This window comes from Eretmochelys imbricata, chromosome 11 (assembly GCF_965152235.1).
Source record: "Eretmochelys imbricata isolate rEreImb1 chromosome 11, rEreImb1.hap1, whole genome shotgun sequence".
Taxonomy (NCBI): domain Eukaryota; kingdom Metazoa; phylum Chordata; order Testudines; family Cheloniidae; genus Eretmochelys; species Eretmochelys imbricata.
Window position 1 is genome coordinate 52,105,951 of NC_135582.1, and position 27,881 is coordinate 52,133,831.

The window sequence follows — 27,881 nt, forward strand, 5'->3', positions numbered from 1 at the left end:
GAAGCTGCATAGCATATTCACAACTAGAAATTAAGTGGACTCCAATTTTTCAGTACACAAATGACAACCGTGATGCTTCAGAATCTGAATTCTGACAACAGAAATTTACTGATCATTCATTATTTTAAAATATTCCATATCATGCGCATGATTAAAAACTGGACATTTATTATACACAGTACTGGAATTTACTGTAGTGTTCGTGGTATTTCCTATTCTAAGCACTGTGGGAGAGGTTCATATTATGTCGTAAGCATACACTTTTAATGGTGCTTACAGCATATGTAAACTGAACAGAGTGCATGCTTTAGAGGCTCTGGACAGTATACAGAGCCTTAACAAAAATTCCAGTGTAATTCAAAGTGAATTAAAAGGAGTCTCAGAGGCACAATTAGGCAGTGAATTGTGGGGAGAGGGGACAAGCTTTTTTCATTATTCCTGTATTCCGTTTCGTTTGTGAACAGATCAGATATTGTCATTAAGTCTAACTTTCTTTTCAAAACAACATCACAGACAAGTGGTTGAAGGGAACTGTGAAATGCATATCCTTTCCCAATCCAGGTTTCTGCATGCAGAAGGCTAGCCTTCTGTATGGATGCCATTCCCCCCTCAGATATGTACACCATTGCCTTGTTTATAAACCCAAACTTCCTCACTACAGCTAGGCACCTGTGTCTCTGACACACCTAAGTCTCTTTGGCTCTTCCAGCAAAATTCCAATGTTTACATTGCCTTGTAGTTGTCTTTGGTGCATGCAAACATACCCAACCAGTTTCCTATTTCCTTAAATTGCCTCAGTCAGCTGCAGATTGACTCTGTCCTCCCTAGCAACGACCACCCCTTCTGTCTTGATGCTATCTGCAGACTTGTCCCACTTTCTAGACACATATTCAGTTTCTGACAAGATTGGTCCCCATGTTGAGTCTTGGGATACTTTGTTTTCATCTTTCTATCCAGGTACATTTGCTTGTGTTGATGCTTGCCCTGAGGACTTTGCTTACCAGCTTCCTGTAGTGGTGTATTATTAAACACCTGGCAACTTATATTTTGTCACATCAGCTAAGATCAGGTGGTATGCCCCTGGCCTCAGTTCCTACAAGCAAACTCCCCAGGACAGGTAGCAGAGCTTTTCCAGTGGAGGGCCCTAATCTGCAGGGGCGGTGAGTTATATGGGGCCGTGATGCCCAGGCTCCAGGAATTTCAGGGTCTCTCCCCTGGCCCCGCCTGGAGTGTCTCCCAGCCCCTGACTGCTGCCCCTCCCGGCACCCTTCCTCTGGGCCCTGGAGCATGAAAGTGGGCGGCTCCGGCTGCTGTGCCGCTCCATTCTGTTTATAAGCTTCCTATGTTGGGTAATTTGTGTTTGATTTTGTATCTTTTTACATTTTTGTAAAGACCCCAGATGCTGAAGAGAAGGGCACTTTACAAGATCCTTAAATATTATCACTCAACGCTGAATTTAACAAGTGTCCTAGTAATTATTTTTCATTGAAATCAATGGCTAGGTAAGGGAATTAACTTAATTTATTACAATTTAAAAATAAAAAACTAAGTATCCTTAATCTAGTTTTCAAAAGCCCAGTGACACCACATAGTAATCTATATTCTGTCAGGAACCTCATTTGTGCAACAAGCTTGGACCTGTTTAGGTACCATCCCCAAATTATAAATGTTTCATACAGTGTCAGGAAGTCATTTAAGACTAAATTGTACCTAGAATGTAATGTTAGGCTGTATTATAATGTTTAGCCACCAGGTGGCACTGTGAATAACATACCTGTCCCAGGACTTCTCCTGGGGTAGAGCAGTTATATGCCACCTCTCACTCAGCGTCAGGGCTGAATCTCCAGGAAGAATCTAGCCCTCAGTGAGAGACTTTGGCATACCCAATACAACTCTTTTCATTTGTTGATTTTTAAACTTAACAGTTACAAATAGCAAAAGTGCTCTTATCTTGGATGTGATCTGTTAAATGCATTCCTAGTGCATGATTAAATCTACTTTAAGACGACTTGTCAGTCACACGTTCAATACTCACAGTGGAAATGTCAATAATTTCTAGTAAGTACAGAAGTTGAAAACACCCACTCTTCAGGACCAGGAACCTTTATTAGCACTCTCACAGGCTAATCAACGAAACACTCAAACACAGGGATATTGTGATGAATTAGTCATTAATAAACTTTAATTGTGTTTGTAACTGAACATGAAAAGGATAATCAGTGGGGAACTTATACTTTGTCGACTCAGTTACTCAATTGTCAACCTTTGCTGTTTGTACATATCAATCATAGCAAATAAATCACTGATGCAGTAGAATGTTCACAAGCATTCAGATTAAACCACTTACATTGCGGAGCAAACAAGTAGTGAACTATAGCAACAGCATCAGAGAATGAAGTGTATGAATTATTGTCCAGAATTGAAGTATATTGTCTAAAAGAATTCAGGCACATGCCAGGACATGTAAATGTCTCAATTGGATTCCAGTACACTTCTCAAATAGCTGTTTCTTGAAAAGCATTCTGCATGGAAGCATACTAATAAACAGTAACACTTAGCGTCAGACTCAACATTAGTCTTTCAACTATTCAAATAATTTAATTCCAAACGTCCTTAAAAATTAGAGCAAAAGTGATGTCATAGACTATCGGGGTTGGAAGGGACCTCAGGAGGTCATCTAGTCCAATCCCCGATCAAAGCAGGATCAATCCCCAACTAAATCATTCCAGCCAGGGCTTTGTCAAGCCGGACCTTAAAAACTTCTAAGGAAGGAGATTCCACCACCTCCCTAGGTAACGCATTCAGTGTTTTACCACCCTCCTAGTGAAAAAGTTTTTCCTAATATCCAACCTAAACCTCCCCCACTGCAACTTGAGACCATTACTCCTCATTCTGTCATCTGCTACCACTGAGAACAGTTGAGATCCATCCTCTTTGGAACCCCCTTTCAGGTAGCTGAAAACAGCTATCAAATCCCCCCTCATTCTTCTCTTCTGCAGACTAAACAATCCCAGTTCCCTCAGCCTCTCCTCATAAGTCATGTGTTCCAGTCCCCTAATAATTTTTGTTGCCCTCCACTGGACGTTTTCTAATTTTTCCACATCCTTGTAGTGTCGGGCCCAAAACTGGACACAGAACTCCAGATGAGGCCTCACCAATGTCGAACAGAAGGGAATGATCACGTCCTTTGATCTGCTGGCAATGCCCCTACTTATACATCCCAAAATACCATTGGCCTTCTTGGCAACAAGGGCACACTGTTGACTCATATCCAGCTTCTTGTCCACTGTAACCTCTAGGTCCTTTTCTGCAGAACTGCTGCCTAGCCATTCAGTCCCTAGTCTGTAGCGGTGCATTGGATTCTTCCGTCCTAAGTGCAGGACTCTGCCCTTGTCCTTGTTGAACCTCATCAGACAAATTAGAGGATTGGGCCAAAACAAATCTAGGTCCCTCTGTATCCTATCCCTACCCTCCAGCTTATCTATCTCTCCTCTCAGTTTAGTGTCATTGGCAAACTTGCTGAGGGTGCAATCCACACCATCTTCCAGATCATTAATGAAGATATTGAACAAAACCGGCCTGAGAACCGACTCTTGGGGCACTCCACTTGATACCGGCTGCCAACTAGACATGGAGCCATTGATCACTACCCGTTGAGCCCGATGATCTAACCAGCTTTCTATCCACCTTATAGTCCATTCATCCAGCCCATATTTCTTTAATTTGCTGGCAAGAATACTGTGGGAGACTGTGTCAAAAGCTTTGCTATAGTCAAGGAACAACATGTCCACTGCTTTCCCCTCATCCACAGAGCCAGTTATCTCATCATAGAAGGCAATTAGATTAGTCAGGCATGACTTGCCCTTGGTGAATCCATGCTGACTGTTCCTGATCACCTTCCTCTCCTCCAAGTGCTTCAGAATTGATTCCTTGAGGACCTGCTCCATGATTTTTCCAGGGACTGAGGTGAGGCTGACTGGCCTGTAGTTCCCCGGATCCTCCTTCTTCCCTTTTTTAAAGATGGGCACTACATTAGCCTTTTTCCAGTCATCCAGATCGGGACCTCCCCCAATCGCCATGCAAGTTTTCAAAGATAATGGCCAATGGCTCTGCAATCACATCCGCCAACTCCTTTAGCACTCTCGGATGCAGTACATCCGGCCCCATAGACTTGTGCTCGTCCAGCTTTTCTAAATAGTCCTGAACCACTCCTTTCTCCACACAGGGCTGGTCACCTCCTCCCCGTGCTACGCTGCCCAGTGCAGTAGTCTGGGAACTGACCTTGTTCGTGAAAACAGAGGCAAAAAAAGCATTGAGTACATTAGCTTTTTCCACATCCTCTGTCACTAGGTTGCCTCCCTCATTCAGTAAGGGGCCCACACTTTTCTTGACTTTCTTCTTGTTGCTAACATACCTGGAAAACCCTTCTTGTTACTCTTAACATCTCTTGCTAGTTGCAACTCCAGGTGTGATTTGGCCTTCCTGATTTCACTCCTGCATGCCCGAGCAATATATTTATACTCTTCCCTGGTCATTTGTCCACTTCTTGTAAGCTTCTTTTTTGTGTTTAAGATCAGCAAGGATTTCACTGTTAAGCCAAGCTGGTCGCCTGCCATATTTACTATTCTTTCTACACATCGGGATGGTTTGTCCCTGTAACCTCAATAAGGATTCTTTAAAATACAGCCAGCTCTCCTGGACTCCTTTCCCCCTCATGTTATTCTCCCAGGGGATCCTGCTCATCAGTTCACTGAGGTTGTCAAAGTCTGCTTTTCTGAAGTCCAGGGTCCGTATTCTGCTGCTCTCCTTTCTTCCTTGTGTCAGGATCCTGAACTCGACCATCTCATGGTCACTACCTCCCAGGTTCCTATCCACTTTTGCTTCCCCCACTAATTCTTCCCAGTTTGTGAGCAGCAGGTCAAGAAGAGCTCTGCCCCTAGTTGGTTCCTCCAGCACTTGCACCAGGAAATTGTCCCCTACACTTTCCAAAAACTTCCTGGATTGTCTGTGCACTGCTGTATTGCTCTCCCAGCGGATATCAGGGTGATTGAAGTCTCTCATGAGAACCAGGGCCTGCAATCTAGTAACTTCCGTTAGTTGTCGGAAGAAAGCCTCGTCCACCTCATCCCCCTGGTCCGGTGGTCTATAGCTGACTCCCACCACAACATCACCCTTGTTGCTCACACTTCTAAACTTAATCCAGAGACTCTCAGGTTTTTCTGCAGTTTCATACCGGAGCTCTGAGCAGTCATACTGCTCTCTTACGTACAATGTAACTCCCACAACTTTTCTGCCCTGCCTGTCCTTCCTGAACAGTTTATATCCATCTGTGACAGTACTCCAGTCATGTGAGTTATCCCACCAAGTCTCTGTTATTCCAATCACATCATAATTCCTTGACTTTGCCAGGACTTCCAGTTCTCCCTGCTTGTTTCCCAGGCTTCTTGCATTTGTGTATAGGCACTTGAGATAACTTGCTATTTGTCCTGCTTTCTTAGTATGAGGCAGGAGCCCTCCCCTCTTGTGCTCTCCTGCTTGTGCTTCCTCCTGGTATCCCACGTCCCCACTTACCTCAGGGCTTTGGTCTCCTTCCCCCGGTGAACATAGTTTAAAGCCCTCCTCACTAGGTTAGCCAGCCTGCTTGCAAAGGTGCTCTTCCCTCTCTTCGTTAGGTGGAGCCCGTCTCTGCCTAACACTCCTTCTTGGAACACCACCGCATGGTCAAAGAATCCAAAGCCTTCTCTCCAACACCACCTGCGTAGCCATTCGTTGACTTCCACGATTAGATGGTCTCTACCCAGGCCTTTTCCTTCCATGGGGAGGATGGACGAGAACACCATTTGCACCTCAAACTCCTTTATCCTTCTTCCCGGAGCCACGTAGTCTGCAGTGATCCACTCAAAGTCATTTTTGGCAGTATCATTGGTGCCATGTGGAGAAGCAGGAAGGGGTTGCGATCTGAGGGCTTGATGAGTCTCAGCAGTCTCTCCGTCACATCGTGAATCCTAGCTCCTGGCAAGCAGCAGACTTCTCGGTTTTCCCAGTTGGGGCGGCAGATAGATGACTCAGTCCCGCTGAGGAAAGAGTCCCCAACCACCACCACCCACCTCCTTCTCTTGGGAGCGGTGGTCATGGAAGCCGCATCCCTAGGACAGTGCGTCTCATGCCTTCCAATCGGCGGAGTCTCCTTCTGTACCCTTCCCTCAGATGTATCATCTAGTCTACTCTCCGCATTAGTACCTGTGGCGAGAACATGAAAATGGTTGCTTACCGGTATCTGCGTTGCTGGTACATGAACACTCCCCTTTCTTCTTCTGGAATTCACATGCTGCCAAATTTCTTCACCATCCTTCTGTCCCTGCTGCGCAGCCTGCTCTGAATCTTCAGAACATTGTGTCCGTAGAAGCATATTCTGACATCTGTCCAGGAAATCTTCAGTTTATCTTATGCAACGCAGGGTCGATACTTGTTTCTCCAGATCTTGAACTTCTCTTTCAATATGGAGACCAGCTTGCACTTTGTACAGATAAAGTCGCTTCTGTCCTGTGGAAGAAAGACAAACATGGCACATCCAATGCAGATGACAACAGCTGAACACTCCCTATCCATATTACCTTCCTTCTATGAGCTTCCTTAGGAGTTGTAGTAACTACCCAGAGAAGCCGGCAAGATGTAAGCCTCAGTGGGCTCTCCGCAGGCGAACTCCCTCTGTTAGCTTCTCTGCTGTTCGCCGCTCAGCTGGTTCACAGCTCACTGGCTTTTTATAACAGGCAGGCCCACTCAAGGCTCATCTGGAACAAAGCACTCCCAATTCACACTTTTCAAACAACCAGTCAAGCACATGATCAAACTGTCCCCACAACAGACACTCAGATACTCACCAACACAGCCTCCCTAATGCAGCCCTTAGCGTATCTCCTCTCAGACAGATCCCAGGCAAACTCCCTCTGTTAGCCTCTTTGTTGTTCGCTGCTCAGCTGGTTCGCAGCTGACTGGCTTTTTTGTAACAGGCAGGCCCACTCAAGACTCATTTGGAACAAAGCACTCCCAATTCACACTTTTCAAACAACCAATGTCTGCAATGTAGTCAGCTACAAATTGTGGGTTTCCTGCTGTGATACTTGTGCGGTTTGATGGGGTTTATATAAATTTGCCCTAGCTACAGCAATTCATGTTAATTTTGGAATGAGTCTCCTTGGGTCTTACAATGTTATCTATTATTAAAATAGAGAGAAAGGACAAGGTGAGACAAAAAGTAAAGGGGACATCCTCACAGTGATCTCACTGACTTTGGCTAAAAGCTCTGACAAAATCCCACAGATTTGTGGGAAAATTCTGTGCAAATGTTGCCAAATCATAGAATCATAGACTATCAGGGTTGGAAGGGACCTCAGGAGGTCATCTAGTCCAACCCCCTGCTCAAAGCAGGACCAATCCCCAACTAAATCCAGCCAGGGCTTTGTCAAATTTCCCTCTGATTTCTGTTGACCCTCCCTGTTGGTAAAAATATGATCCAGTATCTATGAAAGTCAACGGACTTTCAATCAGTTTCAATTGGCATTGGATTAATCCCACTAAGCGTTGTGCATTATTTGCCTGATCCAAAACCCATTTGCTTCGCTGGGTTTTGGATTATAACCTATTAGTTAATGTCCATTGTCTTCGGTGGTAGCTATGGATGCTCTGAAATTAGGCCATAAACCTTACCCAGTCACAAAGGTCCTGATCCACAATGGTATTTAGAGACCCATTTCAGTAGGCAGCCTCTGAGCACACCTACTTGACCAGACCCCACACATGAGTCAAGTACAGTACAGGATTTTGCCTTCTATGTCTGTCTTCTGATGATTGGTAACCAAGGACACAAGCAGCTTACACACAGTACTGGCTGGATATATCAGGCCTCTGCAATGCTTAATGGGGGAACAAAAAGGTACATGAACTCTGATAATGATTTCTTGCTTTCTTGCTTTTTCACTTTTACATTTTTCCCATTAAACTTGTTTTTCAGTGTTTCATTCCTAGCCTCATTTTCTTCTTAAGTGAATTAGCAGAGAAACGAACTAAGCACCTGGGCAACCCTGTGTAAGCAAAAAGAAAAGGATTACTTGTGGCACCTTAGAGACTAACCAATTTATTTGAGCATAAGCTTTCGTGAGCTACAGCTCACTTCATCAGATGCATACAAGTGAGCTGTAGCTCATGAAAGCTTATGCTCAAATAAAATGGTTAGTCTCTAAGGTGCCACAAGTACTCCTTTTCTTTTTGCGAATACAGACTAACATGGCTGCTACTCTAAAACCTGTGTAAGCACTGAGCCTTGGTATTGTGGGAAGGGAAATCCTGTCTTTCCCTGACTATTCATAACAGGCAATTCCATTTTTGTTTCTGTGACCCAGCTCTAATGATAGCAGCGATGCGCTGTTGGACTTCCCTGGGGAGGTTGTAGGTTGCTGAAGTTGAGCTTTTATGCAATGGGATTAGGACCACTAGCAACCCAAAAACTACATTTGCAAGGTTTGGTGAATGAACCACACACAAACGAAAATTGTTGGTGTTCACACACTTCTAGTTGTTACTTGATCACCAAGGCCTACAGATAGCAGTTTCCATGTTACCAATTTATGATGGTGGCATCTAGTGGTTAAACTAGGAAACCAGGACTCATTGTTCCTGGCTTTGCCACTGACTTACCATCGGGTTATTTAAATTCTCTGTGCCTTGCTTCAGCCATCTGTGTTGTGAGACCTAATTAGATGTTTGTAAAGAACATTGACCTACTCAGATAAAGCAAGGCGCTGAAGTGCAAAACAATATACTACTATTAGTAATTATTAAAATAATAGGTTTAGCCAAGAAAAAGGAAGCTTTTAAAACCAGGAACTCATATAACTTGTTTAACAAATACCCTTCTACAGGGTTCACTCCTTCATTTCTGCTGTCCATTTCTGGTAAAGGGCTATGAAATGAACACAGTTTTTTTCTAAACACTAATTAGAATCTTTCCTTTAATTTCTTTTTACACATTTGTGGTTCTTTCATTCTCAAGCTTTTGAGGCCTATCTTCTCAAATTATAGCACTAGTTCTAACCAATTTCTTTCTTTCTGTTCCTGCTTATACTAGGAAAAAAAGTTATTTTTTTAAACCCTAGTGTAGGCAAGTTATATGTTCACATATTAGGTGGACACCAGGGATTTATTCAAAATGTCAAAACCATGTCTGCAAAGGCTTAACCATGTGTGCAAGTAAGGATATTACTACCCTGCAATCAGGGGAGTGATTGCAGTTTGTGTAGACACACACTGCAAGTCAGTGAAGATGTGGCAGCATGGACTTCAGTTTGGTTTGTACAAGCCCACCTGAAACCACTGTGTAATTCAGCCCATGCTGAAATCTGTGCTGCTGAGCCTTCATTAGGTACTCATAATACTTAAATTAAAGCTAGATCAGATATGTCTGCACATGCTGCAGTTACAACTCTGATTGTGGTATAGACATATCCTAGGCTCTAGGACGGGGTGGGCAAACTACGGCCCAGGGGCCACATCCGGCTCTTCAGACATTTTAATCCAGCCCTTTAGTTCTCTCCCGGGAGCAGCGTCCAAGGCTTGTGCGGCTCCCGAAAGCAGCGGCATGTCCATCCTTCAGCTCCTACGTGTTGGAGCAGCCAGGGGGCTCTGCATGCTGCCCCCTCCCCAAATGCCACCTGCACAGCTCGCACAGCTCACAGAAACGCTGGCCAATGGGAGCTGCAAGGGCGGCGCCTGTGGACAGGACAGTGTGCAGAGCTGCCTGGCTGCACTTCCATGTAAGACCTGGAGAGGGGACATGTTGCTGTTTCCAGGAGCTGCTTGAGGTAAGCGCCACCCGGACCCCTGCTGCCCTATGAGCTTCTTGGTCCAAGCCCAGAGCACTGTCCACCCCCAACCCCACCCCAGAGCCCACACCCCCCGCTGGAGTGCTCCCCCGGCACTCCCTGCCCCAGTCCAGAACCCTTTGCCACACCCTGAACTCCTCATTTCTGCCTGCACCCCAGAACCCTGCACGCCAACCCCCAAGTCCGTGAGCATTCATGGCCCGCCATACAATTTCCATACTCAGATGTGGCTCTTGGACCAAAAAGTTTGCCCATCCCTGCTTTAGGAGGCAGCTGTTTACAGCTCCCTAAGGGCAGCTTTTCTGATAAATCTGGATTCTCAAGGTGTGGGGTTCCCAAGCTTAACTGTATCGCAGCTCCCTTCCAGGGATTTTAAAACTTGATGGCGCTTCAAAACCAAGTACCATTTTTCAACCAACTCGAGACAATTCGCGCATGCTCAGTTACACCAAGGGGGGTGGCCAAACGTATCAGAGGCGTGACTTGTTACTGAGCATGCCCGGAGAAGCTCGCGCATGCGCTGTCGCTCCACCGGCCCGGCTAGGTGGGCGCAGTTAGGGACTTTGCGTGTAGTGCGACTGCGCAGTTCGGGGCGTTTGAAGGAAGTAGTCGGCCCCAACCGCACGTGGTGGGATTAGGGAAGCGCCAGCCAGTGTGTGTGAGTTTCCGCGCTTGTCACCCCTGGCAACGGGACGCGTAAGGACGGGAATGTCGGGCCGGGAGCCGCGGAGAGAGGAGGAGGGGGCGAAGCTGCACCAGAAGGACGAGCTGACCCGAAAGGTGGGGGCGGGGCGCGAATCTCACTCCCGCACACGGCCCTCGCGAGACCGGAGGTTCCGGCCCCTGCAGAATAGATGCGGGTCCAGTTCCGGTTGGGGTCCGTGCGGGAGGAGGGGGGCCCCCTGCCGGCTGGGCGCAGCGCGGCCCAGTGGGGGCACCAGCCTGGTCTCCTCCTGCTTATTTGGCGTCATCACTACAAGAGCGTTCGCGGTGTGATGTCACGCTGCAAGGTGTAACGTCATAATGCCGCGACAGCGAATCAGGATGTTACATTGGCCCTGAACACACTTTCTGGGAAATCGTGTGGCGTTGAGCGCTTGCTGTGAAAATGGGGGTGCACGGCGGCAGGCGTATAAGGGTGATGACTTTATTTTTACCCCCCAGAAAAAAATTAGAGATTCAGTACCATGAAAAAGCAGAGATTTTTGGCTTTTTTAATTTTCACAGTAGAGAAACTTCCACCATAATTTGGCCCTAATTAATGGCCATATTGGCAGTGGCAGGGCTAAATGGAGATGTTGGTAGAACTACTTTGTCATGCCTAGTGTTGATCACTCCAAGCTTGAGATACATGGTCAGGGAATTGTGGGTTATCTTATGCTACAGCTACTTATCCCATATATGCTCCATGGAGACATAAAATATTTTAGCCTCTGGAGTTGTCATTCTGGCATTCTTCACAAACACTAAATATTTACTGTCGAGACAGTAGTGTCATCAGTCTGTAAGTCTGGTATATCCCAAGGAACCTCCTCCATTTTCCTTTTGTAAATGTGCTGCTTCTCCATGTCCTCGGTGGAGGATATTGGTGTAAAATGTGTGCTTTGGTTTGAGCACCTGAGAGACTGGAATGGGATCAATGGTGGATTTATGCCAACTTTGTGACTTCCAAATTCTGGAACCAGTTAAGGTACTGTTCAGTTCATGGCATAGAGGAGATGCTGTGCTGTTCTAGTTTATGTCCAGTTGCCTGTGGCCCTAAGGGACATTCTTGCAGCTTGTAATAGCTGAAGTGTAGAGGTTCTTTGGTCTTTTTTCCAACAGTGACCCCTATATCGGGGAAAGAAGGTGTGGGCAGCTCTGCACTTCAAGGATTCCCCCTGCCCTTGAGATGTTCCCAGGAAATTGACAAAATTGGCTTCACAGTTCTTTGCATTGTTGTGTGCTTCAGGGTGACAAAGAAGTTAGAAAAATCCTGAAGAGACCCATTTTTTCCCCCTGGAAAGAAGAAGATCCCACAAAACAGATTTTTCATATGCTGTTGTTCCATTAACCTCAGTGAAATTCTTCTGATTTATACCAGAATAATTCAGAATCTAGTTCCTAGCCTGTTGCTTACGAAACATACCATATTTGCCTACATAGTAACCCCATCTACAAGAGTAGTAGGTTTTATTAGGGTCTGGTGCAAAGCTCATTGAAAGCAATAGAAAGACTCACATTGATTTCAGTAGGCTTTGGAATCAGGCCCTAGATGTGCAGTACTGATCACATGCAATTGTGGAGAAAAAGATGCAGATCTATACAAATTACCTCCCTTCTAAAGCAGGTATTTGAAAATATGATTTACTCCCTCCTGGTTTGCTGGCTCAGACTTCTACAGATACCTAGTTTTCAGATCAAGTTAATTTCAGAAAAATTTACTTCGGCTTCTATTAGTCATATGCCTCAGCATATCTTACTGGTTATGTTTATATTGGCTATGGAAACATCTTTCATGTGTCAGTTTACTTTCCATTCTTTACTCCATCACTTTTCTATCTGATTTCTCCTGGACCTTCAGAGTAAGGTAGATGCAAATGTTTGTCTATCTGAAAACATGGGTTGGAGTGTTAATAGTGGGTTATAACATACTGATTTATTTGTTATAAATCTAGAGTTCTGTTATGTTTTTCAGATTAAAGAGCAGAAAGTTGTAGTTGATGAGCTTTCCAACTTGAAGAAGAACCGGGTGAGTGATTACAAAGTGGTTTTTTAGCAATTCATTTTTTGCATTAGATAAATCGCCTTTGTCCAGCTTGTCCTCGTCCATCCCTTCACAAACGCAAGTCGATGCCACACCACTCTGTTTTATTACAAACATGTTCTTTCCATTTCTGGCCAAGAGTTTTGTTATGGGATCAGCCTAACGCATTTCCGGTCTGCCCAGTGGTCGCTTGTGGTCTCTGGGGATCCAGTCACTGATTCGGGTTGTCCACATATCGTCTTACCTGCAGACTACATGACCTGTCCATCTCCACTTTGCGTTGTACATCGCCTGCACTACATCGGTCACCTCCGTACTCCTTCTGATCTCCTCATTTGGTAGATGATCACAGAGCGATATCTTGCAGATTCGCCTTTCCATTGCTCTCTGGGTGACAGTGAATTTTTCTTCCTCCACTTTCATTGTTGACCAGCTTTCCACTCCCTATATCATTGCTAACAGAGCAGTGGAGTTAAACAGTTCTTTCCTTTTCTTCATGGGCAGTTTATCATCCATTAGAGTTGTCTTTATTTTGTTGAAACTTTCCCGCCCCGCCTTTTTCGTGCTACTGCATTCCCCTTTGAATGTTCAGCTGCTGACCTAGATAAATATATTTGTTGACCTCCTCAATTACTTTCCCTTTCACAGCGATGATTCCTGCTTCGAATGCTCATTCCGCATCCACTTAGTCTTTGACGTGTTCACTTCCAACCTAATAGAATGCGACAGTGTTTGCAGTTGCTGCAGTTTATTCTCTAGATAAAGGAAGGTGGGAAAGCATGAGAAAACAAATACAAACACTTCAAAATAGCTGATGCCCACTATGAGTGACATTTTTTAAGACAGCATTTAGTTGTTGTTATATTGATATTATTAACTTAGTTTACGCACCTTGTCAAAGAAGATTTATTTTCCAGGAAGTGATCACATCCAGTTTTGTGGTAGTGATGGAGTGTAGCACATCCTAGATCAAAGTAAAACACTTGTGTGCCCCTTCCAACACATCTCAATGCTTCAAGCCAAAAAGAAGACAATTCCTACTGTACATTTTCTAAGTGGTGAGGGAATTACTCTCCAAATTACATTCAGAACTAAGCTGTGCAGGAATTGTTTTTTATCAGGGGAAATACCAAATTTGGTGTCAAACTCATAATATTTGTCACAGATTTTCTCAGATTTTGAAGGCAAAAGTTGTTTAAAATTGCTTTAAAAAAATACAAAGAAGACCTTCTCTGCTGTTATCCTCCTCTATGAACCCCTTGAGTTTTATGACCATTATGCAAGAATTGGTAGGTGAAGGGCTGTAGATAGAAATGAGAAAACAGATGTTATGTGCACTGATAAGCAAATAAATACTTTTCTTTTCTCTAAGGATAACTTATATTGGCTAAAACTCCAAGATAAAGATGTATATCCTTCATGGAAGGGGAAATGTCTGCTTCCGCTTTAATATCTAAGAAAAGCAAAAAAGCTTTCCATGGCTACTTCAAAATGATTGTGTTCTGATATTTACCAGTTTTTCTGTATGGCTATCAGTCTGATTAATCAGTGTCTAAAGTTCGTAAAAGAAAAATTAATTCAGTTTATCTTTGGATCAGCACAATTTGTTTTGTTGTTAATCGTGTCCATGATGTGTGGGATTTTCAGAAGCCCTTACCATTGGCCTAGCTGCTTCCTTTGAAATAAGAGTGAGATTTACCATTCATTTTGAGGGGGGAGCAGAGTTAAGCCAATATTGAGCATGTGTGAAAATCCTACCTTATATGCACAAGTTAAAACCTTTTTAAAAATAAAGATAGAGTTAACTATATACAAATGTCATCTACAAAACATACATAAATGACCACACTTTATTTTCAGAGAGATCTGATGCATTACCTACCAACTATCTAATTTCAACAGTGCACAGAAAAATTGACAATCAGTGTAAATGGACTTACATGTTCTTAAAAATAAATCATTCAAGGTGCAGGTAAATTATACAGAAACATGTAAACAATTCCTGACAAAAGCAGAATTAGTTTGAGCCCTGGATAGCTCTGGACTGATAATGGGTCCATGTCAAATAAGATCAATTTTTTTCTTGGTATGCTTATTAGTGGACATGTTCACATCAGAGTTGGCACCATTGGCTGACTCATTGGCAGTTTCAGCAGAGAGTATGGAAGAGATGGAGGATGGATACTGAGGCACATTGGAGGGGCAGTGTAAGAAAGCATGTACCTGCCACTTCTGGTACGAGTGTTCTGTGGATAGAGGACTTCAGTCTCCAGGACTCTCCATCTGAAGTTTCACAAACACACAAATTCCCCCCCCCCCTTTTTTTTTTGTAGTGTATATAGTATGCCAATTGAGACTGCTATCTCATGTTTTGGTTAACTGTTTGGTTCTGATAGGATTAAATGCACAGTAGGTATGATATGAAATCACAAGCTTGTGCCACAAGTTTTGTCCCCTAGCACCATGACTGAATAGTTCACTGTGGCTTTGTGTACTTTGTGAATATCATGGATACAACTTGATAGAGAATTGTCTTTATGGCGTAGTAGAACCTCGTTTTTACAAACCACCAGTTACATGAACCATTTTTCTTGATGGGACAAAGGGTCACAACAAAAGAGATGTCAATGAAGAACGAATCATCATCCCTTTATATTCTGATGCCTTCAGTGTGTTGAAATTGCTTTACAGTTTGAAAGACAAGAAAATGATGCAGTTGCATCATACTGCAACTCAGGCACTGTACCGACTAATTTTTTTATCTTCAATTTTATGAACTTTTTGACTTTCTGCACTCAGTCTCCAATTACGTTGTAACACAGAGGCTCTACTGTATATACAATTTATGTTGGGCCAAATCCTGTAGTTTTTAATCCATCTATTTAAACTCTCACTGAAGCTTTGAGTGAGTAGGGACTCCAGAACTCTGTCAGTATAGATGATAACCGTGTTCTGTTATACATTTTACAACTATCATATGTGTTGCAAAGAATTAACTTTTTAATATTTTTATCTTTTATCCTACATTCTTTGTATCGCGTACATGTACTTTTAGTACAATGCCTTTTAATGTAGTAAATTGATAGACACTTGCCTTTTAAAACAATGAGAATTTGTGTGTCTTTTGGCGTCAGTACTTTCAGTAATGTCTTATCTAAATTGTTGATTAAAATGTCTAACTTGGCCTGATATTTGCTAATATCATGTTAGCCATTCATACACTTTAAGTATTCATAAATATGTTTACTTTCAGTTTAGTTTATATTTGAAATAGTGGCACTTGACTCATCATATTTGAGGGAAGAAGAATATAAAATAGCAGTAGGTAACAATGCTGTGGATGATAAAACAGTTGTCTTGATAACATGTTAGACTTCTGCTGTGGATTTGTTATTAACATTAACCTATCCCAATTTCCTCTTATTTTTCAGAAAGTTTATAAACAGCAACCCAATAGCAACATATTCTTTCTTGTAGACAGAACAGAAATGTTATCTGAATGCAAAAGTAAGTTCTTAACACACATTGCCTACCAGTATTTAAAGGTGGTATTTGTAACTGTGTAGGATTTCTCCTGCAGATCAAAATGAACAATCATAATTTGTTTATTCAAAGCTGTATGATTGCTGTGTTTAATTTGTCTGGATAGGACAGAAGACTAAAGTAATCACAATATTATGTATATGTGTGATAGAGTACTTAAACTGAAAAGCTGCAAGTCCTAAAAATGTAGGACGGGATCACAGTAAAAATTATAGTAGACCTAGTGCCCAGTCCTCTGAATTGCTGAGCACCCTCAACTCCTTTCAGGAAGCAATCAGCATCTTGCAGCATTTGGTCCCATATAGGAAGAATAAACCTGTCTGAAAGTAGCATGGGTTAAGGAAGAAAGAAAACTGAAGTTGAACTGAAAACCTTTGGGGGCTGGAGGAATGGACTTTGGGATTATGGAGGTGTGGAGGGTCGAGGATCTAGGATAGAAGCATCTGGAGATAAGGGAGAATGAGAGAGAGAGACTTGTTGGTTAAATAAAGACCAAGAAGCATCAAGTAGATGAGAAATCTAGGGTCAGGTGTGGAATGAATTCCAAGATGTAAATGAACTCAGTAATTTCTGGATGGAACAAATGGTGCTTGCTCTTTGTTTCTTAGAGTGTTTTTAGCCAGTTTACACTGAGAAGGCTTTAGTTAAGATAGTTTATGCAGTTTATGCAGTAAAGTGCAAATCTTATATTGACAGTAGCTAGGAGTTCACCAAGTTCTGATATTGGTAAAAGTCTTATATATAAAAATGCAGTACAATAATAATGACTTAAATTAGAGAGATAGATTGTAAACTCTTTGGGGCTGTCTTTTTGTTCTGTACCTGTACAGTACCCAGCACAATAGGGTCCTGGTCCATGACTGAAGCTCTTAGTCTTAGGCACTACAATAATACAAATAATAATTTTGGTACTTGATAAGTCAGGAGTTATAGTTAATAGCCCAATCAATGCAAATTTAATGACATACAATTTTTAAAGTTCATGTATACAAAAATGTGCATTAACAATAAGAATATATATCTAAATTTGAATGTCTTTAAAGGGGAAAAAGCTGCAATGGGCTGATTTGTGCAATGGTACTGATGCATAACACTTTCATATTTTCTTTAAATTTTGTGTTGATTGGACTGTTGGCTATAATTACTGACTTATCAGGAACCATTATTATTACTATTTATTATTTGTATTATCGTAGTGCCTAAGACGCCCAATCACAGGACTGGAAGGAACCTCAAGAGGTCATCTAGTCCAGTCCCCTGCACTCATGGCATGACTCAGTATTATCTAGACCATCCCTGACAGGTGTTTGTCTAACCTGCTCTTAAAAATCTCCAAGGATGAAGATTCCACATCCTCCCTAGGGAATGTATTCCACCCTGACAGTTAGGAAATTTTTCCTAATGTCCAACCTAAACCATCCTTGCCCATTGCTTCTTGTCCTATCTTCAGAGGTTAAGAACAACAATTTTTCTCCCTCCTCCTTGTAACAACCTTTTATGTACTTGAAAACTGTTATCATGTCCCATCTCAGTCTTCTCTTTTCCAGACTAAATAAGCCCATTTTGTTCAATCTTCCCTCATAGGTCATGTTTTCTAGACCTTTAATAATTTTTCTTGCTCTTCTACAATTTGTCCACATCTTTCCTGAAAGGTGGCGCCCAGAATTGGACACAGTACTCCAATTGAGGCCTAATCAGCGCAGAGTAGAGAGGAAGAATTACTTCTTGTGTTTTGCTTACAACATTCCTACTAGTATATCCCAGAATGATGTTTCCTTCTTTTTTTGCAACAGTGTTACACTGTTGACTCATATTTAGCTTGTGGTCCACTATGATCCGCAGATCCCTTTCCGCAGTAAGTATTCCTTCCTAGGCAGTCATTTCCCATTTTGTATGTGTGCAACTGATTGTTACTTCCTAAGTGGAGTATTTTGCATTTGTCCTTATTGGATTTCATCCTGTTCATTTCAGATCATTTCTCCAGTTTGTCCAGATCATTTTGAATTATAATCCTATCTTCCAAAGCATTTGCAACCCCTCCCAGCTTGGTATCGTCTGCAAACTTTATAAGTGTACTCTCTATGCTATTATCTAAATCATTGATGAAGATACTGAACAGAATTTGACCCAGAACTGATCCCTGTGGGACCCCACGCATTATGCTCTTCCAGCATGACTGTGAACCTCTGATAACGACTTAACAGAGAATGGTTTTTCAACCAGTTATGCACCCTTCTTATAGTAGCTCCATCTAGATTGCATTGCCCTAGGTTGTTTATAAGAAGGTCATGCGAGACAGTATCAAAAGCTTTATTAAAGTCAAGCTATATCACATCTACTGCTTCCTCCCATCCACAAGGCTTGTTTCCCTGTCAAAGAAAGGTATCAGGTTGGTTTGATACGATTTGTTCTTGACATATCCAAGCTGACTGTTACTTGTCACCTTACTATTTTCCAGGCGTTTGCAAATTGATTGCTTTATTATTTTCTCCATCTCTTTCCAGGTACAGAAGTTAAGATAACTGGTCTGTAATTCCCCAGGTTGTGCTTATTTCCCTTTTCCAGTCTTCTGGAATCTCTCCCATCTTCCATGACTTTCCAAAGATAATCGCTAATGGCTCAGATATCTCCTCAGTCAGTTACTTGAGTATTCTAGAATGCATTTCATCAGGCCCTGGTGACTTGAAGACATCTAACTTGCCTAAGTAATTTTTAACTTGTTCTTTCCCATTTTAGCCTTTGATCCTACCTCATCTTCACTGACATTCACTATGTTAGATATCCAATCACCACCAACCTTCTTGGTGAACACCAAAACAAAGAAGTCATTAAGCACCTCTGCCATTTGCACATTTTCTGTTATTGTTTTTTCCCCCTCATTGAGTAATGGGCCTACCCTGTCCTTGATCTTCCTCTTGCTTCTAATGTATTTGTAAAACGTTGCCTTGTTGCACTTTGTCTCTAGCTAGTTTGATCTTGTTTTGTATCTTGGCCTTTCTAATTTTGTCCCTACATACCTGTGTTATTTGTTTATATTCATCCTTTGTAATTTGACCTAGTTTCCACTTTCTGTAGTATTCTTTTTTGAGTTTCCGATCATTGAAGATCTCCTGGTTAATCCAGCGTGGTCTTTTGCCATACTTCCTATCTGTCCTATGCAGTGGGGTAGTTTGCTCTTGTGCCTTTAATAATGTCTCTTGAAAAACTGCCAACTGTCTTCCATTGTTTTTCCCCTTAGATTTGCTTCTACTGGGATCTTACTTACCAACTCCCTGAGTTTACTAAAGTCTGCCTTCTTGAAATCCATTGTCTTTATTTTGCTGTTCTCTCTCCTACCATTCCTTAAAATCATGAACTCTACCATTTCATGGTCACTTTCACCCAAGCTGCCTTCCACTTTCAAAATCTCAACCAGTTCCTCCCTATTTGTTAAAATCAAATCTAGAACAGCCTCTCCCCAGTACCTTTCTCCACCTTCTGAAATAAAAAGTTGTCTCCAAGACATTGTCTACATTCCAAGAACTTGTTTGATAATCTGTGCCCTGCTGTGTTATTTTCCCAACAGATGTCTGGGTAGTTGAAGTCCCCTATTACCACCAAGTCCTGTGCTTGGATGATTTTGTTAGTTGCTTAAAAAAAGTCTCATCTACCTCTTCTTCCTGGTTAGGTGGTCTGTAGTACACCCCTACCATGACATCACCCTTGTTTTTTACCCCTTTTATCCTTACCCAGAGACTTTCAGCAAGTCTGTCTCCTATTTCCATCTCAACCTTAGTCCAAGTGTATACATTTTTAATATATAAGGCACAGCTCCTCCCTTTTTTCCCTGCCTGTCCTTCCTGAGCAAACTGTATCCTTCGATACCAATATTCCAGTCATGCGTATTATCCCACCAAGTCTCTGTGATACCAATTATGTCATAGTTGTGTTTATTTATTAGCATTTTGAGCTCTTCCTGTTTATTCGCCATACTTCTCGCATTGGTATACAGATCTAAGCTACTGATTTGATTTCCCCCACCGTCAGTTCTGTCTTGTCTCTCCCTTATCCCTGCTATAACAACCCATGCTCCCCCCCCAAATCCCTTCTCTCCAGTCTCCATGTTTTTGACTTACCAGTGGGCTTTGGTCAACTGCCCCCTTCAAACCTAGTTTAAAGCCCTCCTCACTAGGTTAGCTAGTCTGTATCCAAATATGCTCTTCTCCTTCCTCGATAGGTGGACCCCATCTCTGCTTAGCCGTCCTTCTTCCTAAAACTGCATCCCATGGTCAAGGAAGCCAAAGCCTTCCTGGTGACACCATCTTCGCAGCCAGGCATTCACCTCCAGGATGCATCTGTCTCTGCCTGGGCCCCTATCCTTGACCAGAAGGATCAAAGGGAACACTGCTTGCGCTCCCAACTCCTTCACCCTTACTCCCAGAGCCCTGTAGTCACTTCTGATCTGCTGAGGGTCATACCTCGCAGTATCATTAGTGCCCACATGGATGAGTAACATGGGGTAGTGGGGGAGCATGGGGATGATCCTCGACAATCTCTCCATAACATCTCGGATATGGGCCCCTGACAGGCAGCATACCTCCCAGATGCCATGTTAGGGTGACAGATGGGTGCCTCCAACCCCCTCAGAAAAGAGTCACCAACCACCACTACACTACATTTTCTCCTGGGAGTGGTGGCTGCGATCCTCCCAGCCTTGGGGGTACATGGCTTCTCCTCCTCCACCTTTGGGGGTGATTCCTCATCTCTTGTTGCCCAGGCAGCAGAAAGGTTTTCAATCACCATGGTGGGTGGGTTGGGAGTAGGGATGGAGCACTACCTGCTGCCAGAATTAACCAGGAGCTAGTGTCCTCCCTGTAACAGAGCCATATCCTCCTCCCTCGGTGGTGTGACAGCAGTCTTCTGTAGCTGGATAGCTTCCTCAGTCTTGGATGTCTCCCTATGAATACTCCCAAGGAACTGGGCATGGATGTGCCTCAGCCTAGCCACCTCCTGTAGCTCTCCCACCTGCTTCCTGAGAGATTCCACCATCAGGCACCTTTCACATTGGATGGTCCCCCCAAGCCTGGCTTTCTGTGAGTGGGAAATGCAGGCCACAGTCTCTGCAGATCCACACCAGGATCTGCAGAGGCATCCATGGTTAGGTTGTCTGCCTAGATACAGGCGCAGGTGGAGGAGTCAGGAGCAACGTTGGCACTGGCGATGCGGCCCTTCCTAACCATAGCGATTTTATTTAGTCTCCCTCCCACAAACCCCATCGCAAACTCCCCTGTTTGCGGTCCCCTGTTCGTTAGCTCCCCTTGCTCGCTTAGCCTCTGGCTTTTAAGGCCTTCATGTACCAGGATCCTATTGTGCTAGGCACGGTACAAATATAGAACAGAAAGACAGTCCCTGCCCTAAAGAGCTTGCTGTTTATCCCTCTAATTCATTATTATTCTACCACATTTATCAAATTTATTAAAAGAATTTTAAGTGATTATTTATTTCCTCTTTTCTTTTATGCAGACACATTAGATGACCTGAAGAGGGCACATCAGGAGATAGAAAATTCAGAGAAGACCAAAATCAGAAAATAGACCTTTTAAATTCTATATAGCAATGTGTGGTATTTGTTGTGTTGTCAGTTTGTCTGTTCAGCACACTATTGGTGGCTTCTTCAAAGATGGTCTGCTGTGCAACCTAAGAAGAAGAGGACCTAGCAGCAGCCAGCATCTGATAAAGACTGTGTCTGATCTCTCCTACCAGTGTTTGTTTTCTGGCCATATACTTCACCTGAGGGGACTGATGACTCCCCAGCCTCTGACAGACATTGATAATAATGTGTTTCTTTGGAATGGAGAAGTCTTCAATGGAATTCACATAGGGACAGCAGAGAATGACACTGAAGTTATGTTTCATCATCTTTCATCATGTAGTAGTGAATCTGATATTTTGTCACTCTTCTCATCTGTTCAGGGTCCGTGGTCTTTTATTTATTATCAAGCATCGAGACATTACTTGTGGTTTGGTAGGGATTATTTTGGTCGTCGTAGTTTGTTGTGGCAGTTTAATAAAGAGCTAGACAGGGCTCTGTGTTTGTCGTCTGTAAGTGCTCTTTCTGAATCTGATAACCAATGGCAGGAAGTTCCAGCATCTGGAATTTACAAAATTGATCTCAAGGCATGTGCTATATCTGAGTCTTTGGTTTTAACATTCTATCCCTGGAAATACCATTCCAGAGAAAATGCAATAGAAGAAACATTCCTCAGTGGCTTGGATCAGATTTCAAAAGATTTACCTGCCTATGTGTCTCTTACGATGAGTGAGTTAAAACTTTCTCTAATAACACCAGTTGTTCCTTTGAATAGGACAGTTCCTGAAACTTCAGTTGACTCTCATTGCCGTAATATTACTAGTAGTACAGTTACTGTAGAAGATCTTCATCGATTTCTTGCAGAAGAGCACAAGAAGAAATTGGTCCAACAGCTTATTGATGTTTTAAGTGAAGCAGTAAAGAGACGTGTTTTATATCTGTTTAGAGATACAGGTCAGCTAACAGAAGAAATTCCGAGTATGCCTACCAAGAAAGCACATGTTGCAATATTGTTTTCTGGTGGTATTGATTCTATGCTTATTGCAACCCTAGCTGATCGACATATTCCTTCAGAGGAACCAATTGATCTTCTTAACGTAGCCTTCATGATTAAAGAACAGACAATACAAAGCAAGCAGAAAAAACAACATGAATTGCATTCTTGTCAGGAATGCTGTAAAAAACTTGATACTACAATTGTTGATAACTTTTCTTGCTTCAATGTGCCTGACCGAATCACTGGCAGAGCAGGACTGGAAGAACTAGAGACTATTAATCCTTCAAGAACTTGGAATTTTGTGGAAATTAATGTTACACTTGAGGAACTGAAAAGAATGAGACAACAGCGCATACGCCACTTAGTTTATCCATTGGATACCGTTCTGGATGACAGCATTGGTTGTGCAGTTTGGTTTGCTTCCAGGGGAGAAGGTTTTATTACTACCCAGGGAGATGTAAAACCATATAAAAGTTCTGCAAAGGTATAAGATCTTCTTTGTTTTATAGTTGGTCAATAAAAATAAGTATAGTGCAGTTTAGCTTCAGTAGTCAGTAAAAAATTAATAAATATCCAAGCTCGCTGCAATACAAGTAGCAAGCATAAGTAAATTTTACAGTTGTAATAAGTGTGTAACTGTCTGCAGTTCCAAAAATGCAGGACTCCTGCATTCAATTCCTTGGCATGGAATTATTCTATTCTGTAAGCTTGAGTATACAGCAGTAGAACTGGGAAAGGCAATAGTCTTCAGCCTGGAATATTCAATCTTTGAATTGACGTAGTAGAGAAGAATTGTACCATCAGATCTAGTCTAAACAGATTTGAAATATTTAAATCTGCAGAAAATTTAGTTAATCAGCATTGTTTTGTGCTGCTATCCCACATCCAGTAATTCCCACAATATCAATATTTGGGTTGGTATGTGACAAAACAAAATGCTATTATTATTGAGGGGTGAGGATTGTTTTTTGAAGGCTTCTGACATATTTTAAACAGTCATTTAAAGAGCAACTTTTCCTCTGTTTCCACCTGATATTTTTCTTGCCGTTTTGAAGGGGGCAACTTCTTGTAGTAATTTGATAGCTACTTCAAGAATTCTCTTCTTTCCTCCCACTTGTCTTTGGTAGTGAGCATGGAGAAAGGATGAATGTTTTTTAAAATGATGCTGCATATTTGGAGTTCACTTCTGCATCTGCTTTGAGGTTTATACTATTTGCTGCCAGTTAATGGGGATGTTTTAAATGGTTGGAGTCAAATAATAGAGGATTTAGTGCACAGTTGAATGGATTTTGCTTTATTTTCAAATTGTGCTACAACCTATAATGGCTTATGCATCAGAGTGGGTCACCTAAAGATGTGAATACTGGTTTTATTTTAGTTGTCTTTCAGGTGACGTGATTTACTTAGCAGTTTATCTCAATTCTTCAAAAAGTTCAAATTATTTTTTCCCCCAAATAGACTGAAATGGTTTATTGTTAAAGACCAGGTTTTTTGTTTTTCTTTAATGAGTTAAAGCGTGAGTGTATACTGTTCAGGTCTGATCCTGCTCCAATTTAAATCAGGGTTCCCAGTGACTTCAGTGGGAACAAGATCGGGATCTATAAAAATGAGTAAATGCAGGCTTATTTTATTATGTTAATCTAAATGTGTTTGAATATATTTATTGGGTTTATTTTCAGATTTTTATAGTTGAATATTTTGGAAATCTATAACGTTTTCCCCCTTTAATTAGAGTTCCTAGATAAATAATAAAATACTATTTTTATACTCTTCTGTAGGTTGTGCTTACAGGAATTGGAGCAGATGAGCAGCTTGCAGGATATTCCCGACATCGTGTTTGCTTCAAAAAATACGGTTTAGAGGGCTTGAATAAGGAACTAGGAATGGAGCTGGCTCGCATTTCTTCTAGAAATCTTGGCCGGGATGACAGGATTATTGGAGATCATGGAAAAGAAGCAAGGTAGCATTGTTTTAACATGCAGCAAACAGTTTCAACTCAGAACTCCATTTCTAGCACTGCAGTGGAATTTTAAATCAAAATTGTCTTTTCTTAATTTTTAAAAAATTCCATGAGGACATTTGTTTAGGGTGTGGGTGTGTGTACACAGACATTGGGCCTGTACTAATTTAAAGTGCTTAGAGTACCCCTTAAGAAGACATAGCAACTTGAAAATCACACTTCCACCTGAAAATTTTACTTCCAGTCTCATGTTAGTATGATGACATTACCCTCACAAGCACTCATTTGAGGTGCCCTCACCTGCACACTGTGATGGTTCTTGGGGTACCCAGGACTTTGAGCCTCCTTGTTACCTCTTTGCCTCCAGCAAGAGAGAGACTTGCTGTTGCTTAACCCTTTGCAGTGTTATCAGCTCCCTGACACCTCCAGTCTGTTAGCCACCGAAACAATCTCCTCCGGACAATGCTAGCCCGGCCCCTCCGTTTGCTTTAACAATAGGTCCACTCCGGTTCCCAAACCGTTCTGAAGATTTTCCCTGTGATATCTTGCCCCTCTCACTGGCTACTCACAGAAATATCATGTTTGCTATCCCCCAGGGGACAGTGTATATATGAGGTTGTGTGATTCAACTGAGGATCAGCTCATATATATCATCACAGCACTGCAATATTATAGTGAAAACTTAAATTTATTATCAAAGGCTAAAATGTAAGAGACAGTGAGTAAGGGTAGTCCAGTCAGCAAGGTAACATTAAACTCGGTACACACTTTCTAGAGACTAAACTTAACTTTAACAGTCTAACCATCTGTCTAAAAGCAGTCTTATCTCTCCTAAATGTCCTTTACAGTGCTGCCAAGCAGGGCCGTTTTGGATCCCATTTTCATGAATGTGCCCAATTATTCCCTCACATGCAGGATAAAGTGATGTCTTTTTGCCTTCTCCTTGTATCAGCAAAATTAATTGTTGGCCCCCAGAGTCAGGATGACCCCTACCTTCTCCCTACCCCGAGTTTTATTGCTTGGTGTGCTGACTTCATGTTGCTTTCATATTCTTCTGTTGACTAACGGGCTTTCGTTGTGTTGACTTACAAAGGCAGGTGGGTGACTAAACATCCTTTGTCTAGTAGAAACCTGTTTATCAACACTGTCTTGATTCAGACATTTTTAGGAATGTATTTTCAGTGAGTGAATGAGAGAGAGAGAGAGCGCGCGTATGTGTACCCATTTCACAACTATATTAATGACCAGTGTGATCCTGGCGTTCATTTAAGATCCTACATTACATCATTTATGGATAAATATGATGAATGTGGTGTGATAGGTATAGTGAGTTTGTGTGGCCTGTTGGGAGTTACTGTTACAGACAGAAGTTTTTATGGTCACACACTCTTTTCTCCAGGTTTAGCATAACAGAAACAGCAGCAGCAAAGTTTAAACTGAAGAGGCAGCAGACAGATATGTCCACAAGGAGGAAAGAGAGGCCTGAGCATTTTTGGTGGTGTTCTTGGCCCAAAAGACTTCTAAACCTCAGGAAGGGAGCAACATTTTTTTTAATCCATACATGCTGTTAGGTGTTCTTATAGAAACCTTATATTTCTTATATTTAGTTGATTTTGTCACTTTATAGGGGAACATCCATTGTTCTGCATAAAGCCTACGTAAGCTGGCTTTGTATGGGGAACTACATATGGGGACTTTAGAGAATGCAATCCATACACTTCACCTACCACCTAGGCTGTGGGATTGCAATACATGCAGTTCCTTGCAGCCATTATTCCTGACTATGGAACAGCAGCTGCTGCCCTTTCACACCCCTCGACTAGAGTTCCTAACCATTAGATTGGTATAGCCTGGATCCAGTAGCCCCAATTTAATTTACCCAGAAACAAAACATCTCCTTTCATGCCTGTTTGTCCCACCTCATGATCCCACCATTGGAGTTAAGTGATGGTGTGGAGGTTTTTGCATATTAACTCTGCACTGGGAAGAATTTCTTTCGTTATAGTAAACTGAAAAATGGATCTTAGGGCACCAATCGTGATTTTGTGACTAGCAGAAAATGTGTAATATCTTGGGGTGGGGGGGAGTTACCTACAGAGTTATAAATCTATGATACATGTGAAAGGACCTTTAAGAAGGAAGTGCCCTTTTAGCAAGGTAAAAGCTGACAGCAGGCATTAACGATCTAAATTTTTGTGACTTGTTTTTCCCTTTAGAATGGTGTAACAGAATTTTCAGTGTAAATGTGTTTTGTCTGAGAGGTTAAAATTAGACACAGCACCAGAGTGTAGCTGTATACTAAGGTTAGGTTTTACAGTAGTTCAACATTTAAAGATCCTCTGATCTTGAAAAACATTCTATTTTATAAACAGTTCTGCACCGACATAATTTATGTTTTCTCTCTTTCAAATATTTTTATTGGTGGTGACTAGAGGGCTATGCACAAAAACAGAATTTCTGTCATTTGCTCCTATTTAAGTACAAATTATTTTTTTTGGGCAAGACTTTTAAAACTTCCAATCAGATAAGTTTAAATAAAGTTTCTTATGGACGTGTATTGCTGTTTCAGTCTTTCATTTCCTCAAGACTCCACAACACTTCTGTTTTTCTCACAACATGTTAGCATCAAGATTTATGTTGCATCTCCTTCTAGGAATGGATATTGACTTGAAAGTCCAAATTTTCTACGGATCAGAATAGTGTGAATTGAGTATTCTAAGGGCAGTTATCTCGTACACTACACATTTGTTTATGAGTTTAAACCCTGTCAAGGTAACAGTTTTTCATAATATTATTTTCTGTTTAGATTTCCTTTCCTTGATGAAGATGTTGTTTCGTTTCTTAACTCTCTGCCTGTTTCGGAAAAAGCAGACTTGACTCTGCCTCGAGGAATTGGTGAGAAATTACTTTTGCGCCTTGCAGCTAAGGAGCTTGGCCTCACAGCATCTACTATTCTGCCAAAGAGGGCCATGCAGTTTGGATCCCGGATTGCAAAAATGGAAAACAGCAACGAAAAGGCATCTGATAAATGCAGCAGACTTCAGTCAGTTTCAGTAGACTAACTTGTGATGCTGCAATTGAAGGTTTGTTCACGGCACATCTTATGAGAAACTTATGGTTTAAAATTTTGTATATTATTATGTGGATATTCAATAAAATCCTCAACATTTTAGAATTGTGTTTTATCT

At 42.0% G+C, this 27,881-nt stretch overlaps 1 protein-coding gene across 5 annotated transcripts; it reads left to right on the top strand.

Annotated features, from left to right (window-relative positions):
• Window positions 1–10,413: 10,413 nt before the first annotated feature.
• On the top strand, window positions 10,414–27,868 carry ASNSD1 (asparagine synthetase domain containing 1). Of its 5 annotated transcripts, none has more exons than XM_077829374.1 (6): window positions 10,414–10,536; window positions 12,556–12,609; window positions 16,056–16,131; window positions 21,670–23,217; window positions 24,512–24,693; window positions 27,500–27,868. In XM_077829374.1, the coding sequence occupies exons 4-6, from the start codon at window positions 21,763–21,765 to the stop codon at window positions 27,753–27,755; spliced, it is 1,893 nt and encodes a 630-aa protein (XP_077685500.1). In that variant the 5' UTR covers window positions 10,414–10,536; window positions 12,556–12,609; window positions 16,056–16,131; window positions 21,670–21,762; the 3' UTR covers window positions 27,756–27,868. The 5 variants fall into 5 exon arrangements, with proteins under 5 accessions (XP_077685500.1, XP_077685502.1, XP_077685499.1 ...); XM_077829373.1 differs by lacking the exon at window positions 10,414–10,536 and adding an exon at window positions 10,573–10,658; XM_077829375.1 differs by lacking the exon at window positions 10,414–10,536 and adding an exon at window positions 10,996–11,016.
• Window positions 27,869–27,881: the final 13 nt, after the last annotated feature.